At 42.1% G+C, this 18,875-nt stretch overlaps 1 protein-coding gene across 3 annotated transcripts in view; it reads left to right on the top strand.

Annotated features, from left to right (window-relative positions):
- The window catches only part of LOC121276910, a 144,881-nt gene that overhangs the window by 21,181 nt on the left and 104,825 nt on the right, over positions 1-18,875 (top strand). For all 3 annotated transcript variants that reach the window (XM_041185556.1, XM_041185555.1, XM_041185557.1), the window contains exons 2-3: positions 1,906-1,961; positions 10,235-10,317. In XM_041185556.1, coding sequence (XP_041041490.1) covers positions 1,906-1,961; positions 10,235-10,317 — 139 coding nt within the window. The remainder of the gene's footprint in view (positions 1-1,905; positions 1,962-10,234; positions 10,318-18,875) is intronic.

An 18,875-nucleotide genomic window follows, 5' to 3' on the forward strand; every position in this document is an offset into this window, starting at 1 on the left:
CTTCGACAGAACTTGAGTTCGAGTCCAGGAAAGAGCTGAAATATAAGCTGGTTTAAGGTGTGTGTGTGTGGGGGGCGGAGAGATAGAGAGACAGAGAGGTGGAGGGGGTTGGTGTGGTTGTAGCGACAAACAAGCAGTGATAGAAGCAGATCATCAAAAGATGTCAACAACAATATTGTTGTTGACATCTTTTGATGATCTGCTTCTATCACTGCTTGTTTGTCGCTACAACCACACCAACCCCCTCCACCTCTCTGTCTCTCTATCTCTCCGCCCCCCACACACACACCTTAAACCAGCTTATATTTCAGCTCTTTCCTGGACTCGAACTCAAGTTCTGTCGAAGGGTCATGAGGACTCGAAACGTCAACTCTTTTCTTCTCCGCCGATGCTGCCAGACCTGCTGAGTTTTTCCAGGTAATTCTGTTTTTGTTTTGGATCACCCTCATCCTGATGGTTACTTTTACATGGCTGCATTGAGCTCTGCATCGAGCCAGAGTACGAAACACCAAGTGTCACTATGTGCTGAGGTTCTACCTTTCCCTGGTGTTGTGAAGAATGGGTCTGGATTCAGTTGGGCCGTGTCGTACCACCTGTGTCCCTTGTTGCGACGTTTGTGAAGAAAGCACCACAAATCCATCAGACAGTGGTCCACACGTAACGTCCTTGAGGCCCTGCTGGAAAACGAGATGGTGGATCCTGCCAGATGGGTCTTTGAGCATTCTGTATAAGTCATTTTGCACAATGTCTCGTTGCCAGAACTTTCAAACACCAAGGCCAGGCTTGGCTGGAGGTGAAACCCCCACCCCAAGCCCCATCGAACCTTCTGCTTGCCTGGAGTCTCTGCACCAATGCACGTTGCCCTCAGGAGCTGCGGTGGGGAAGAGACTGTTGGAGCGTGCCTTTGCAAAGCAGATCCGAAAAGAGTTGCAGAGGTTTTTGTTGAGGTCCATCCTGAGCAGCTCTAACACAGGACCTGGGTTTCTATGGGCTCTTGGCAGGAATGCACGCTGAGATAAACATCAACTTCTGCTGGAGGACTATGAACTCGGTGAAAGATGCTCTTTGGTCTGTCCAAAACTGTTGATTATCCAGTGCAAAGAACTGTCTATGACTAAATGCTGCAGACTGGCACATTCCCAGATCCAGGACTATGTGCTGAGGAGCATATTAAAACTTGGGACAGTAAAGGCTCAATGGGGAAAGACCACAGTCTAAAGCCCTTCCATTATTGTATACCCAAGAGCTGGAAATTGTGTTAAAATCGCTCAGGCTGTATACACCAGATAATGTTTGACATGAAATGTAAATTTACTTTGTGTACTTGTCATGGCAAGTATAGTGAGGCAGTACGAAGAAACTGATCTTTAAGTAATGTCAAATTTGAGCTGTTATGTCTTGTATTTTTACAAATTCTGTGAAGAAAGTACATTGGTAAGATGGCTTTAGAACAGCATTCACTGTTATAACATAGGAAACACAGCAATCAACTTGCTGTTTGTGGATTGTGTTGTGTGCAGTGAAGTAATGATGAGGCAGACTTTTCTTTGATGGTGTTGGTTCAGGTATAAATATTGACCATGACAGCAGGAGATTCTCCACTGTTCTTCTTTGAATAGTGTTATGGGATCTTTTTGAGGCTGTGTTTCATCCAAGAGATGGCACTCACTCACTATTGCACTGGGATGTCAACCCTAGAGTGTGTGTGCAAGTCTCTAGAGTTTGGCTTGACCCCCACTGTTCTGACTCTGAGGCGAGATAGCTTTTACTGGTGGGCTGAGATCGGGTGTGGAAGGGAGGGGTTTGGTAAATGTATCTGCTTTGAAAATGTGAAGAAATGCTGAAAGTAATGAATATTGCAGTGACAAAATGTTAGATTTTTAAATTTATCTCTTTGCTTTGCAGGAATTGCCAAAACAACCCTATAGAAGCAGATACTACAGAGACAATGCATTTGGGAGGTAAAAGAACCTTGAATTGTTTTTAACTAGAATATATGGATTCCTGATGGGGGCATTTGTGGTGGTTCTCATTTAATTAAAGATGTTGACCAGTTTATTTAATGAATTAAATGAAAACTAGGCTGTTCTGCAAAATTATCCAATTTGTTTTTGCCTATGATATTGAAACTGCTGAGTAGAATTTTATTGCCACTTTATTTTGCAACTCTTTCTATAGTTTCACATTTATTATTAAGGGATCAGACCTCTACACACTTTTCAGTAGAGTTGGAGATAGATTGTAAGGTTTACTTGTATATGTGTTTAATAACTTCTCCATGCCTGTTGCCTAATTATTGATAAGCGAACAGTATTATCTTCATTTTTCTCCATTTGATTGTCTTTTTTGCATTGCCACATAGGGTATGAAGCATTCATGAAATCACAGTGCACCGAGGAAGACCATTCAGCCCATTGTGCCTATATCAGCACTTTGGATCACACTCCCTTGCTCTTTCCCCATAGCCCTGCAAATTGAAATATTAAGTAGTATGTCAAAAATGATCTGCTTTTAATTATGCTTGACAGGCACCTTGATGTTAAGACTTGATCGTGTCAAACTCAAATGTGTCAGAAAGCAAAGCATCATTAAAATAAAATTTAAAAGAAAGTTCAGGGTTGAGATAATCAGCTTTTAAGTTACAGCCCAAAGCTCAGTTGGTATACCCTCACTTTTGAGTCACAAGGGTCTAGGACCTGAGCCCAAAAGTCAAGGTTGGTACTCCAGTGCAGTACTGAGGGAGTGCTTGCACAGTTGGAGGTGCTGTCCTTCGGATGAGATGCTAAACCTTTGTCCCATCTGCCCCAGGTAGATGCAAGATCCCATAGCACTATTTCAAAGAAGAGAAGGGGAGTTATGACACAACACAGTCTGTACCATATTCTTATTTTTCCAAATAAATTTCCCTGGTGTCCTGGCCAAAATTTTAGCCCTTAATCAACATCCCAAAAATCAGATTATCTGGTGAATATCACATTGCTGTTTGTGGGAGTTCACTGAGTGCAAAATAGCTCCCACGGCCCTATGTTACAACAGTGACTACCCTTCAAAAAGTACCTAAGACTCTTGAGATGTCAGATGGCCATGAACAGACGTATATAAATGCAAGTCATCTTTATATATCCAACCCCACTTTGAAGGGTTGTTATATTTCTGAACCCTGGCATTTAATTTATTTGAGAAAAATAAGTCATACATTCTGTGCCATATCCTGTTTTGTCCAATTCCTTAGACTCACCCTGTATCTCTAAAGATCCCTGCTTTGGTGTAGTTATACCTTTCTTGCTGGCCTTGTGGGAGAGATTCACTGAATGCTATTGAATAAAGGAGGCTGCCACAGCACCCCTTGAACTTCAAAACCAGACAATTGTCGCTGTTGTTAACAGACTTGTGTCAGATGCTGAGCATCATTGAAATAGTCCTGTGGTATTAGTAATCTTACTTGGTGGTATGTGGCGGTATTACCAGGGAGACTTGTGTTCAGGGAAATGATAGCTTCCGTGTTGGATATGGAGGTGCCCAAACATTTTGGTACGGGTGACACATTTACTATTTATTTTGTGATCTTTACTGAAAAGCATGCCCCTTTTGAAGTTAGTTAATTATTGATCAGGTGAAAACAAATATCTTTAACTGTTTAAAAACAACAAACAGTTTAAGCAACTAAAGTGTTAACAGGAGGAAAACGTTCAGGCAGTTGCTTTTAAATTCTGCTCCATTTTCAGTATTCTTAACAACTGAGCATGGAAAAGAATTTCAGGAACTTGAACACAAGTTCTTTTTATCTCTTTCTGTATTTATTTCAGTATCTTTTTAAATCATGGTCTAATGCCCACATCTAAATCCCTTTCAGTTCCCTCACATTGTTGGACTGAGTAACTCCTCTTAATTCTCTCAATCATGATATCACTATTCTCTATTCAACTGTCATTGGAAAGATCAAAAGCATACCTTAACATAAGAATCAGCAGCGCAGAGACAATCCATTTGACTGAACCAGTCCATGATTTATACTCTATATGTGTTTACTCCCATTCTTCCACATTTATCATCGCAACCCTCCATTTGCTTATCTAGTTTCCCCTTAAATCCATCTATATTATTTGTCTCAATTACTCCCTGTGGGGAGTGTATTCCGTATTATCATCACTCTTTGGGAAATAAGTTTCTTCTGAATTCCCTATTTGATTTCTTGGGATCTATCCTGTATTGATGGCCATAGTTTTGTTCTTCCCACAAGTGGAAACACTCTGTGTGTGCACTCTACCAATACCTTTCATAATTTTAAATTTAAAGAACTTGATCCTCCTCCATTTGAGTATTTTCAGAAAAAAGTTTTGTCCTATTTTCTCAACCTAGTGATATTGTGATCATAATTTTCCAAATGCGCTCCCACTGTTATTATGCTCCATTTAATTCCCCAGAACTAGATTTAGCACTGCTTCCTTAATCATTGGTCTGAAGGAATACTTATCAAGAAATACACAATGTACACAAGTTTTCATAATCCATATTTAAATACAATTGGTTAAAAAAATTCTTATGGCTGTGATCGGAACAGTCGATATTTTCTCTGTTTTTGGCTGGTCTTGTGCTTTTGTGTGTCAGGTTAAATCACTCACAGCCAATTTCACTTGACTTAGAGCCATGACTTGCGTCAATTCAAAAACATCCTAATTTTAAAATTATTTAGCAATATTATTTTATCTAATGGAAACTGTCACTTATTTAAGCTCTATCTTCAAATCAGTTATACCTTCAATAGGAAACTTTAGCTTTCAAAATGTCCTTGTTTGATCAGACTGTTTTCAAGTTATTCTGTTCCTAAAACCAGATTTGGGCTGCTTTTCCAATAAAAAGGATGGTTAAAGTGAAAGACAAAGTGCAAACTAAACAAATCTCACCTAAATGATGAATTGATTTCCTGTTTGGAAATGCTCTTAAAGTATTCCAAAAAAAGTCTCTTCATGTGTGTAAAAACCTTACAATGTTATCAGTAAAGACCCTGATACACTCATGGTAATCTATTACACATATATTACAAATGTATTTTTTTGTTTCAAGGCTGAAGGTGCCTCAATATATTAAGCACACACTAATGATGCCTGGGTTTGATAATCAGTGAAGCTTGACAGGAATCAGTGCTGGGACTCCAGCATTTAGAACTATGCATGACCAATATGGAAGGTAGTATTTGTATATGGGTATTTTTTCAATACTGGAGAGATTTTAGTGGTTAAGTTTTTAAAATTGACCTGATATGATTGTTGAAGTAAAGGATGTTAGAATTGTTTTATCAGTTGATAGTTATATCTATTGCATATATCCTGAGATAACATTGTGAACATCGAAGCAATATTCTCTTTGTGATCATTCATTTATACTCTAGTTTTCATTAAAGATGGGTGCCAATGTGTGACATTTAAAAATGAAATTCAATGCATTTAAGGTAATTCATTAGAAGGCAGTTAAAACAAGCTGATGTGAAAATGATATAATTGGATTATAGCCAATAACCCTGAAAAAAAGATATGGATGTGTCACAAAGGCCAGGCAAGATACAAAACTAGCAAAACCAGGGTAATGGTTGTTGCAACTGGCGTCCTAGATTGTAACAACTGTTATCCGGATTGGTTTGAAGTGAGTTTCTGACTGTTCCTGTTCATTTCCCTGTTGAAGTAGTGTCTGGTCATCCTTTTGATAGCATTTCCATTCAGATGATTACAATGGGATAGAATTAAAATCCAGTCTATTTCATTTTTTTGCATGGTTCTTGAATGTCACAAATGTTTCTATTGCATAGATTTAACATTTTCATCACAAAGTGGTCAATTTATAGGAACATTGATCTACTCTTACTTGCTATGTTCCTTTCAGTCCATCGAGCCTGCTCTGCCATTCAATATGATCATGGCTGATCGTCCACTTCAGTGCCTTTTTCCCCACACTTGCCATAATTCTTTGTCAGTGATCTTTACTATTTTTCAAGCAAGGACCACTTTAACAAAAAAAAAATCTGCAGTGTGAGAGCCACATCAACGACTATAATAGAGGTCATTGCCTGATTCACTCCTGCTTGCGATAATACAAAGGAAGAAAGAACATTAATCAAAAAGCAGAATACATTGTTTTTCCTGGGGCAATGCAGGCTTGAAGTAGACTGACTTGGCATTGCCTCAGTGCTAGGGTGAGGGATTTACCTGTAGCATGTGCTTTTCTCTTGCCATGAGCTGGTGGCGTACTCTTGTATGTCACATCATATTGCGATGGCTGCTGCCTCTTGAACACTTCCAGTAGCCAACTGCACCGAAATGCCAGGTAGCACCTCCCTGTGTAGAGGTTGCTGTCGGGATTGACTCACTCCTGAAGAAGCAGGCCTATTTCCTGGATCAAACGGACCTCCCGCATGCTCGCTTTCTCTCTCTTTCTGTGTCAGCCTCGTGTACGCCCTCTTTCTCGCTGCTCTATCGCGTACGCCCTTTTTCTTGCCGCTCTATCTCATGCGCCCTCTTTCCTGCTGCTCTATCATGCGTGCCCAGGATAGAGAGAGATCATGTGAGCGTGCTCCTTCTCGTTCTCTTTCTCTTTCTCTCTCTCTCTCTCTCACATGCAGGCATGCTCCCCCTCCCCTCACTTACTCCCATGCTTGCTTGCTTTTGCTCCTTGCTGCATGTGTGCGTGCACTCTCTCTCTCTCTCTCTCTCTCTCTCCTGCACAGCAGTCAGTCTCTTCCTCCCCCACCCCTGGCCCCCCACGACCTAGAGCTCCACTCTGCAGCAGCTCACTCCCAGAATTTGCAGCAAGCCTCTCTTTCCCGGGGCTCTGGACCTCTTAGCCAGCCCCTTCTCCCTGGCATCCTCTGACCTTGCCTTTCCTCCCCTGGGCCCCGGCACTCTGCTCTGCCGCACTGTTTTCCAGGCCCTGCTTGGAGGCGCCGAAGCTCTGCTGTGGAGCACTACACCACTGGTCGTGGAGCTGCACTTAGCATCAATGGGCACCGTCACTTGCTGGCACAGCAATGGAGAATGCTGCATTATGTCATTGGTATTTAGAAGTCTGTCAATCTCTGCTTTAAATATACTCAGTGACTCAGGTTCCACAGCCCTCTCAGGTAGAGAATTCTTAAGATTCACAACCCTCTGAGTAAAAATATTCCTCTTCAGCTCGGTCCTAAGTTTGAAATTGTTTCCCTTGGTTCTAGACTCCCCATCTGGGGGAAACATCTTACCTGCTTCTTGTCTGTCTATCCCTTTTAGTATTTTGTAGGTTTCAATGAGATCACTTCTCATTCTGTGCAACCCTAGACAATACAGGCCCAGTTCCCCAAATCTCTTCATCGGACAGTCCCACTGTCCCGGGAAAAAGTCTGGCGAATGTTCGTTGTATTCCCTTTATGACAATATCTTCCCCAAGGTAAGGGGACCAAAACTGCATACAGTACTCCAGGTGCTTGGTATTTGTTCATAAAATTAGAAAATTTGCACTGTTCTCTCTCAGGCTCTCTCTCTTCCTAACCTCTGCAGTTGTTGTGAGGATGTTGAAGAATTAAATAAAGCTGCTGTTGTTCTAAATAAAGCTCTTGTCTTTTGTTTTAATGAATTTGAATTTTGACCTTCTTTGTCATATTATTGTATATCAGTATTGTGAAAGTACTCATGTGTTCAAGTTTTTGAACAGGACGGTCTGAGTTGAGAAGACTTTTAAAAAAGCATAAAGGTCCTTGGTGTTATAAATAGAGACATGGAGTATATAAACAAGCAAATTAAGCTAAACCATTGTAAAATACTGGTTATGCTGTATTTGTGCGATTCTGAACCCCATGCTTCAGGAACAATGCCAAAGCTTCAGAAAGTGTTCAAAAGTGATTAACTTGAATGGTACTAGGGAGGAAAGACCATAGTTAAATGGAGAGCCTAGAGAAAATGGAGTTGTTCTCCTTGAAGCAGAGATGTTAAAGGGATGTTTGATTGAAAGGTTCAAAATCACCTTAGGGTTTTGATAGAATAGATAGAATAGATAGGGAGAAACTATCCAATGGCAGAAGGGTTGATAACCAGAGGACATACAATTAAGCTAATGGACATGCTAAGATGCTAAAATCTGAAATGCACTGCTTGAAAGAGTGGTGGAAACAGATTCAATCATTTTTAAAAGAGAACTGGATAAATAGTTTAAAGGAATAAGGTGAGAATATGGGAAGCAGGACTAATTGGGTAGCTCTTTCAAAGAGCTGGCACAAGCACAATAGGCCAAATGGCCTCCTTTTCTGTTGCATCATGCAATGATTTGAGTTTCAAATTTTCTCTTCACTTCCTGCTTCTTAAAGGAGTTTATTAGTATCAAAAGATATTAAGTGCCTAAGTTAAAGAATTGCAAATGGATTTTAATGTGGATAACTTAAATTGTTGGGTGCACAGAATGGAGAGGTATTGGGACAAGACTGTTGTTGACCAGTTGCTGATAAGGCTAAGTACATACTGGGATCTATTTTGAGGGCATTTGATAAATTAACATGAATATTTTAATCCTCCATTGTTAGTAGAACTAACATCTAGAATCTCATAGAATTTTTGACACCCTACCTTCTAAAGGATATTTGTGGATTTGGAATAGTGCAGAGGAGGATGTTCTGTGATTTAAGCATTATGTTGTTGATAAAAGACTTGCGGGGTTGAATACTACTTCACTCGCAGAAGGATAAAAAGAGAGCAACAGTTTATTCAGCACATTGTCTTACTCAGATGCCCCAAGTTCTTCATCTGCACTTAATTATTTTAAAATGCAGTCCCTGTTTCTCTGCAGGTGAGTGCAGCAGCCAATTTGCATGCAGCAGAGGGATCGTTGATTCGAACCCAGGTCCCCAGAGCATTACCCTGGGTCTCTGGATTACCAGTCCAGACAGCACCACCAGGCCACTATCTCCTGATATATAGTCGTAGGGCCTGATCAGATGGACCAATATTTAGCTGGTGTTGATTGAGCAAGGAATTGGACCAGATGCAAGAAGTCCTTCCTCCTTTTTGATTAATGCAGTGGAATTATTTTTACAAGAGCTTGCACAGATTAATGTCGAAGTATATGCTTCAGCTTTTTAAATGATGTAAAAAGTGGACACTATTTGGTAATTTAATTTGGATCGAGATTACTTTGCAAATCCATGAGCACTGTGAGATGAGAAGAATGCCCCTCTCATTTAATTGTGGGGATAACTTCACATTAAAAATAGTTAAAACTGTCTCAGATTCTGGATAAATATTTTTATAAGAAGGAAATTAAGGCTTCAAAGTGTAGATGGCAATAATTGAGCCCTCCGCAGCAGTGGTTTTTAAACTTGTCCATTGTAAATTTTCATGTACACTCAAGACTTCATATCTTAACTTCCAAACCAGCATTAGTTACTGAAAGGGAATTGGTGCTGTTACTGCAGTATGTTTTATTAATATACAAGAATAGGTATAACACGCTAGAAAGGCAATAATAGGTCTCACATGCTGGAAAGTCGAGATGTAAAGAAATCTTATAGAATAAAGAATTTTTGAGACCTTCTGCTGGCATTGCGCTGCAATGCCCAAGCCCCCGTAGAAAGGAGCCTAACTTAGTCAACCCCTAGAAAGCTGACATTCGAAAACATACGTTGCAGAGGACACCGTTCCGTTAATTCTTGGCCCATGGAGTGATCATGTGAAGTGTGAAGGCCAGAGTTGAATAATATAGGGTCTAATGTTTAACATTCTTGCTGCAATACCGTGATTCCATGGAGGATTGTTCATAGGGTTTTATAATTTTGGCAGTTTTATTTACTTTCCTCATGACTAAATAATTTGGAAAGCATGCATGATAGTACACTGATCCTGAGGTTGATGGGGCCTATCCTTGTTCGATATTTTCTTATGTTACGTCTGTGCATAATGGGAAAAACCTGAGAATAGCTGACTGTCATTAATGCCAACATGGATTTTACATACTGCACAAGTATTTAAAGTGATAATTTGGTTAAAGCCCTGTAAGTTATAGTACTTGGTCCCCTATATTTGCAAGCTTTTTTAAATAAAGGTCTGACTGTTTAGTGACCTTGTCGTCAGTTTTCATGCTCATGTAACTTGCCAAATTGTTTTGTGCATCACTTGTTTGGACTTAATAAATGTGAATTATAAGTGTTTTTGGTTGCATTAATATGTGTCCAAAGCATTTCTGATTTTGTTTTTTTTTTTCTTCTTTTGTTCAATCTTTCTAGACTGACAGGAAAATCCACGACCACCATCTCACAGAAAAATGCCAACACATCAACCATTCTAAATAACTTCTTGGCTGGACTAGGTGAACTTTTCTTAAATATCCAATTTAAATGGGAAACCCTAAGCTCTTTTATATGTTGCTGTTTCATTATTGATTACAAACGTGCTGAACTGTGATATGTGGGTTTGATTACCATACTTTGGAATAACTGATCTCAGTTACATCTGGAGGTCACAGGGAAGGAACATTGGATGAAGGGTCTTCAGAAATTATTCGGTAGTGTTTAAGGGAGGCATTGGCACCATCAGCATGGTGCTCACTTGGCTTTGAGCTGTGAGCTGAGATCAGTAATGGGACAACACTTTGGGTGAGGAGGGGTGGAGAGATCCTCAGATGGAATATACCCTCTTCCCCACCTCAATAAATTTTTATTTTACTTCACTTTCTGCTCCCACTATCCATTTTAATAATGGTAAATATATGCAAATCAATTTTTTTCTCAAAAATATATCTGTTAATTAACTAGTCTTGGGAAGCTGAGACAAGTAAAACGAGACTGCAAAAGATGAGTGTCTCATGTTGAATATTTAATATTCAAAAGAGATCTAGTGTAAAATTGATGGTTATAGAGTCCATTATAAAAGATTTAATAGCTGAGCACTTGGAAAACAGTGGCAGAATCGGACAGAGTCAGCATGGATTTATGAAAGGGGAAATCATACTTGACAAATCTGGAATTTTTCGAAGATGTAACTAGTAGAGTTGGTGAGGGGGAGCCAGTGGATGTGGTTTATTTGGACTTTCAGAAGGCTTTCAACAAAGTCCCACATAAGGGATTGGCATGTAAAATTAAAGTGCATGGGATTGGGGGTAGTTTATTGAGATGGATAGAAAACTGGTTGGCAGACAGGAAATAAAGAGTAGGTATAAATGGGTCTTTTTCCGAATGGCAGGCAATGACTAGTGGGGTACAGCAGGGATTGATGCTGGGACCCCAGTTACTCACAATATTTATTAATGATTTAGATGAGGGAATTAAATGTAATATCTCGAAATTTGCAGATGATACAAAGCTGGGTGGGAGGGTGAGCTGTGAGGAAGATGCAGAGATGCTTCAGTGTGATTTGGACAAGCTGAGTGATTGGGCAAATGCATGGCAGCTGCATTATAATGTGGATAAATGTGAGGTTATCCATTTTGGTAGCAAAAACAGGAAGGCAGATTATTATCTGAATGGCTATAAATTGAGAGAGGGGAATGTGCAACGAGACCTGGGTGTCCTCGTACACCAGTCGCTGAAGGTGAGCATGCAGGTGCAGCAGGTGGTAAAGAAGGCAAATGGTATGTTGGCCTTCATAGCAAGAGGATTCGAGTACAGGAACAGGGATGTCTTCCTGCAATTGTACAGGGTCTTGGTGAGACCACACCTGGAATATTGTGTGCAGTTTTAGTCTCCTTATCTGAGGAGGATGTACTTGCTATAGAGGGAGTGCAGCGAAGGTTTACCCGACTGATTCCTGGGATAGCGGGACTGACGTATGAGGAGAGATTGAGTCAATTAGGATTATATTTGCTGGATTTCAGCAGAATGAGGGGGAACTCATAAAAACCTATAAAATTCCAACAGGACTAGACAGGGTAGATGCGGAAAGGATGTTCCCAATGGTGGGGGAGTCCAGAACCAGTGGTCACAGTCTGAGGATATGGAGTAGACCATTTAGGACTGAGATGAGGAGAAATTTCTTCACCCAGAGAGTGATGAGCCTGTGGAATTCATTACCACAGAAAGTAGTTGAGACCAGAACATTGTATGTTTTCATGAAGGAGTTAGATATAGCACTTGGGGCAAAGGATATGGGGAGAAAGTGAGAGCAGGCTATTGAATTGGATCATCAGCCATGATCATAATGAATGGTGGAGCAGGCTCGAAGGACCAAATGGCCTGCTGCTATTTTCTATGTTTCTATCTTATCCCCTTTGAAGAGTACTTTTTAAACCCCTCTGACAGCAGAAACAGAAAATGTAGTCCTATTGCACTTAATTCTGGACCTTGGGCTTTTTTTATAAAAGAATAATAAGCAGATGGCTGAAAACATAGCCTGAGAGTGATGCAGGCAGATTTAATTGAGGCCTACAAAAGAGAATTGGATAATTATCTGAAAATTGAAAAAAAAAATTGCAGGGTGATGGGATAAAGGTGGGTGAGCGGGACAAGGTGAGTTCTTGCTGAGAGCCTGCATTGGTATGACAAGCTGGCTGGCGACCTTCTGTGCTGTAGGCATTCTATGATCTATAATTCTATGATTTTAAGACTCTGCTAGGCTATGCATTTAAACGCAGTTGAAATATATTGCAAGAACTGATGGTACAGACACTTGGGGAATGGTAAGATTAAATAATTGAATAAATAGACAGATCTAAGCGATTCCACAACCAACTGATCAGATCTAAGCTCTGCAGTCCTGCTACATCAGTCGTGAAAGATGTTGAACAATAAAATAGCTCTCAAATATCCCCTTCCTCAATGATTGGGGAGCCCAGCATATCAGTGCAAAAGATAAGGCATTCACAACAATCTTCAGTCAGAGGTGCTGAGTGGATGACCCATCTTGGCCTCCTCCAGAGGTCCTCACATCACATATGCCAGTCTTCAGCCAATTCAATTCACTGCACGTGATACCAAGAAATATTTGAAGGCACTGGATACTGTAAAGGCTATGGATCCTGACAATATTCTGGAAATAGCACTAAAGCTTTGTGCGCCAGAACTTGCCACCCCCCAACCAGCCAAACTGTTCCATTACAGCTACAACACTGGCATCTACCCTGCAATGTGGAAAATTGCCCAGGTATGTCCTGTACACAAAAAGCAGGACAAATCCAGCCCAGCCAATTACAGCCCCATCAGGCCACTCTTGATCATCAGTAAAGTGATGGAAGGGATCATCAACAGTGCTATCAAATAGCACATGCTTGCAATAACCTGCTTACTGATGCTCAGTTTGGGTTCCTCAAGGGACACTCGCCTCCTGACCTCATTACAGCCTTGGCTCAAACATGGAAAAAAGAAGTGAACTCCAGAGGTGAGGTGAGAGTGACTGCCCTTGACATTAAGGCAGCATTTGACTTAGTGTGGCATCAAAGAGCCCCAGCAAATCTCGAGTCAATGGGAATCAGGTGTGGGGGAAACTCTCTGCTGGTTGGAGCCATACCTAGCACGAAGAAAGATGGTTGTGGTTGTTGGAGGTCAATCATCTCAGTTCCAGAACATCACTGCTGGAGTTCCTGGATTAGCTATATAAATACTGTGGCCACAAGAGCAGGTCATAGGCTAGGAATCCTGCAGTAAGTAACTCACCTCCTGCCTCCCCAAAGCTTGTCCACTGTCTACAAGGCACAAGTCTGGAATACTCTCCACTTGCTTGGATGAGTGCAGCTCTAACAACACCCAAGAAGCTTGACGCCCTCCAGGACAAAGCAGCCTGCTCGATTGGCACCCCATCCACAAACATCCACAGCCGACTCACAGTGGCATCAGTGTGTACCATCAAAAGGGGCACTGCAGAAATTCACCAAGCACCTTCCCAACCTACAACCGCCACCATCTAGAAGGACAGTGGCAGCAGATAGATGGGAACACCACCGCCTGGAAGTTCCCCTCCAAGCCATTCACCATCCTGACTTGGAAATACATCGCCGTTCCTTCACTGTCGCTGGGTCTAAACCCTGAAACATCCTCCCTAATGGCACTGTCAGTGTACCTACACCACATGGGCTGCAGCAGTTCAACAGGGCAGCTCACCACGACATTCTCAAGGGCAATTAGGGAGGGGCAATAAATGGTAACCTTGCTAGCAACGCCGACATCCCAAAAATAAAAAGAAATTCCACATGGGGTTAAAATGTCGTCTTTAGAATGTATTTCTTTGGCAGCTTAATCTGGTAGCCTTTTGGAGGAAGCTATAATGTTGCATAGATAACTTGATATGAAGCTTTGTACATGAATACAGTTTGTACCTTCATTGATGTGCCATATGCCTAGATTTCCAGTCATAATGCCAACAGTAAGCTATTCATTTTAAATGGGCATCAGCCATTACAATTGGAAAATCTAGGCTGAGAGACTGAATTGAACCAAGTATTAACATATTCAAGAGAACTTGCAATATATTTTATTCATGGAATGGTCTCTGTATAAACATTGAAAAAGGATCCTAGACAAATACAGGTTTGGCCCATTTGATTCCGATCCTGGCTGGATGTAACCTCTGTGCACTACGGTTATCATTCACTCAAACCACTCATCCCTGCCCCTGAAAACTTACAATCTGTAAACTTGTGATCTGGCATATCCCCCACTCTACCATTACTATAAAGCCAAGGGATCAACTCTGGTTCAATGAAGAGTGCAGGAGAGCATGTCAGGCACAGCACCAGGCATACCGAAAAATGGGATGTCAACCTGGTGAAGCTACAGCACGGGACTACTTGAATGCCAAATAGCAGAAGCAACATGCAATAGACAGAGCTAAGCAACAGATCAGATCAAAGCTATGCAGTCAGTGGATAATTAAACAATTAATAGAAGGAGACCACAAATATCACCATCGGCAATAATGGGGGAGATCAGCACATTAGTGAAAAAGACAAGACCGAGCATTTGCAACCATCTTCAACCAGAAGTGCTGAGTGGATGATCCATCTCGGCCTCCTCCTGAGTTCCGCATCATCCCCAGCTGATTCACCTATCACTCAAAAGGCTACGAAGATCAATAAAGAAGCATGCAGAGAGTCGTATAACCTCGTCCGGGATGATAATGATGTCAATTAGGTTATTTTTAAGTACGACGGACACCTTATTATTCCTGATTCACAGGGCACAGAATACGAGGACTTTAAACTTCAGTGCCCAAATGACCTTCAGCCAATTAGATTCACTCCATGTGATAATCAAGAAATGGCATAGACTATGGGCCCTGACAACATCCCGGCAACAGTGCTGAAGACTTGTGCTCCAGAAGTAGTGGCACCCATAGCCAAGCTGTTCCAATAGAGCTACAACACTGATTTCTACCTGGCAATGTAGAAAATTGCCCAGGAATGTCCTGTCCACAAAAATCAGGTCAAATCTGTCACAAGGCTAATACCCATTTGTTTTGAAAATATGATTTTTCAACATTCAACTGACTGGAAATGTTTCAATTTGATATGAGCCAGAGCAAACTACTTAAAAATGCAACGCAACTTTCCAAGGTGATGGTGAAAAAAGAAACAAGTCACCATAGGGAGTATGAAGAAAGTGGTATTTCCTATAAATCAGAGACCCATCAAAATTTTCACTGTCTAAAGAAAAGACAAATTGCAAGGTGCTGGATGGTGAAACAATGGGTGCCATAGATCCATCCAAAACAAAAGTCCTGGCACAAAGGAAGATGGTTGTAGTCATTGGAGGCCAATCACCTCAATCCCAGGACATTGTTGCAGTAGTTCTTCAGGGTAGTGGCCTAGGCCCCAACCATTTTCAGCTGCTTCATCAATAACATTCCCTCCATGATAAAGCCAGAATTGGGGTTTGCAGATGATGACACAATGTTTAGCATCATTTGTGACCCCTCAGTTACTGAAACAGTCTGTGCCAATATGCAAGAAGACCTGGTCAATATCCAGACTTGGGCTGACAAGTGGCAAGTAACATTTGTGCCACACAAGTGCCAAGCAATGACCATCTCCAACAAAAGAGAATCTAACCATCAACCCATGACATTCAGTGTCATTACCGTTGCTGAATCTCTCACGATCAACATCAGTGGGGTTATCATTGACCAGAAACTAAACTGGACTAGCCATATAAATACTGTGGCTACAAGAGCAGGTCAAAGGCCAGGTATCCTGTGGCAAGTAACTCGCCTCTTGACTCCCCAAAGCCTGCCCATCATCTACAAGGTACAAGTCAGGAGTGTGATGAAATACTCTATGCTTGCCTGAATGAGTGCAGCTCCAACAACACTTAAGCCCGACATGATCCGGGACACAGCCTGTTTGATTGGCAACACATCCACCACCTTAAACATTCACCCCCTATAACCCTGATGCACAGTGGCAGCAGTGTGTACCATCCACAAGATGCACTGTAGCAACTAAACAAGGTTCCTTAGACAGCACCTTCCAAACCCACGACTTGTACCACCTAGGTCGGCAGATGTGTGGGAACACCACGACCTGCAAATTCTCCTCCAACTTATACATCATTCTGACTTGAAACTATATCACCACTCTTTCACTGTCGCTGGATCTAAAACCTGGAACTCCCTTCTTTTCTAACAGCACTGAGGGTGTTCCTACACTAAATGGTCTGCATCGGTTCAAGAAAGCAGCTCACCACCACCTTCTCAAGGGCAGTTAGGATGGGCAACAAATGTTGACCTTTCCAGTGACACTCACATGCCATGAAAAAGCATTTAAAAAATGCACACAATCTTCTGCGAGTGCTCACAAAAGCCTCAGACTAATTTAGGATAAAACCATGGCAAATTCTTCTGACTCCTGAAGATTTCAGGAGACGACCTGGCTGGAATACACAACCCGAAATGACCCACCCTTTGTCCATTTGCAAGTTTGTGAGCCACTCAAGAACTAATTCAGTTTCCTTTTGAACGCTTGTAGAAAGCACGCACTTGCTGGACATATCAGGAACTTGGGAAATAGGTTGACTACTTATTCTAAGAAGAAGTACATCCCAGCATCTAATGTACTTTCATGTTATTATTGTTTTTTAGTCTGCCTGGTGCGATAGATTTGGTTCACTTGTTGAGCAGGCTCTTGAGTAATCATTGAAGCAGGTAGACCATGGTGGGGTCAGCACCTTACAAGTTGGGGGCTGCCTAGCTGAACATGTGATAGTTGACATGTGGCATGCAGTTGTCCCTTGCATCTATGGAGACAGCCTGTGGCATCTGTTCTCTGCACCAATTGATTTGGGTTTATCCCTCATAACTGCTTTCTCCTAGTTAACACTGTTGTGTTTATGCTCTGCAATGGAACTGGAGTGTCCTCTCCTCCAGGGCTCAAGCCTGGCCAGTTGGGCCTAAAGAGATGCAGAGCACCACAACATGGTTGCAATCACTCTCCATGGGATGTGGGCTTCACTGGCTGGGCCAGCATTTATTTCCCACCCCTAGTTGCCCTTGAGAAGGTGGTGGTGAGCTGCATCCTTGAACTGCTGCAGCCCATGTAGTGTAGGTAAACCCACAGTGCTGTATGAAAGGGAGCTCCAGGATTTTGACCCAACAACAATGAAAGAAAAGCGATATATTTCCAAGTCAGGATGGTGAGTGGCTTGGAAGGGATCTTCCAGGTAGTGGTGTTCCCATCTATCTGCTGCCCTTGCCCTTCTGGATGGTCATGGCCGTGGGTTTGGAAGATGCTGTCTAAGGAGCCTTGGTGAATTCTAGCAATGCATCTTGTAGATGGTGCACATTGCTACTACTATGCATCGGTGGTGGAGGGTGTGAATGTTTGTGGATGTGGAACCAATCAAGCAGGCTGCTTTGGACAGTGTCAAGCTTCTTGAGTGTTGTTGGAACTGCACTCATCCAGGCAAGTGGGGAGTATTCCATCACACTCCTGACTTGTGCCTTGTAGATGGTGGATAGGCTTTGGGGAGTCAGGAGGTGAGTTACCCATCGCAGGGTACTTAATTTCTGTCCTGCTCTTGTAGCCACAGTATTTGTGTGGCAAATCCAGTTCAGTTCCTTGTCAATGGTAACCTCACCAGCGTTGATTGGTAAAGTATTCAGCAATGGTAATGCCACTGGATGTCAAGGGGTGATGGTTAGATTCTCTTTTGTTGGAGATGGTCATTGCCTGGCAGTTCTGTGGCACAAATGTTACTTGCCACTTGTCAACCCAACCCTGAATATTGTCCAGGTCTTGCTCCATTTGGACATGGACTGCTTCAGTATCTGAGGAGTCGCAAATGATGCTGAACATCGTGCAATCATCAATAAACATCCCCACTTTGACCTTTATGATGGAGGAAAGGCCACTGATGAAGCTGCTGAAAATGGTTGGGCCTAGAACACCACCCTGAGGAACTCCTGCAGTGATGTCCTGGAGCTGAGATGACTGACATCCAGCAACCACAACCATCTTCCTTTGCTCTGGGTATGACTCCAACCAGCAGAGAGTTTTCCCCCTGATTCCCATTGACTCCAGTTTTGCTCCTTGATGCCACACTCGGTCAAATGCTGCCTTGATGTCAAGAGTATTTACTCTCACCTTGCCTCTGGAGTTCAGCTCTTTTGTCTATGTTTGAACCAAGGCTATAATGAGGTCAGGAGCTGACCTCAGGTCAGGACGGAACCCAAACTGGGCGTCAGTAAGCAGGTTATTGCTAAGCAAGTGGCACTTGATAGCACTGTCTGACTCCTTGCATTACCTTACTGATGATGGAGAGTAGACTGATGAGGTGGTAATTGGCTGGGTTGGAATTGTCCTGCTATCTGTGTACAAGACATACCTGGGCAATTTTCCACACAGCTGGGTAGATGCCAGTGTTGTAGCTGTACTGGAACAGCTTGGCTAGGGGCACGGCAAGTTCCTGAGCACAAGTCTTCAGTACTATTGCCGGAATATTGTCA

Source organism: Carcharodon carcharias, chromosome 4 (assembly GCF_017639515.1).
Source record: "Carcharodon carcharias isolate sCarCar2 chromosome 4, sCarCar2.pri, whole genome shotgun sequence".
Taxonomy (NCBI): domain Eukaryota; kingdom Metazoa; phylum Chordata; class Chondrichthyes; order Lamniformes; family Lamnidae; genus Carcharodon; species Carcharodon carcharias.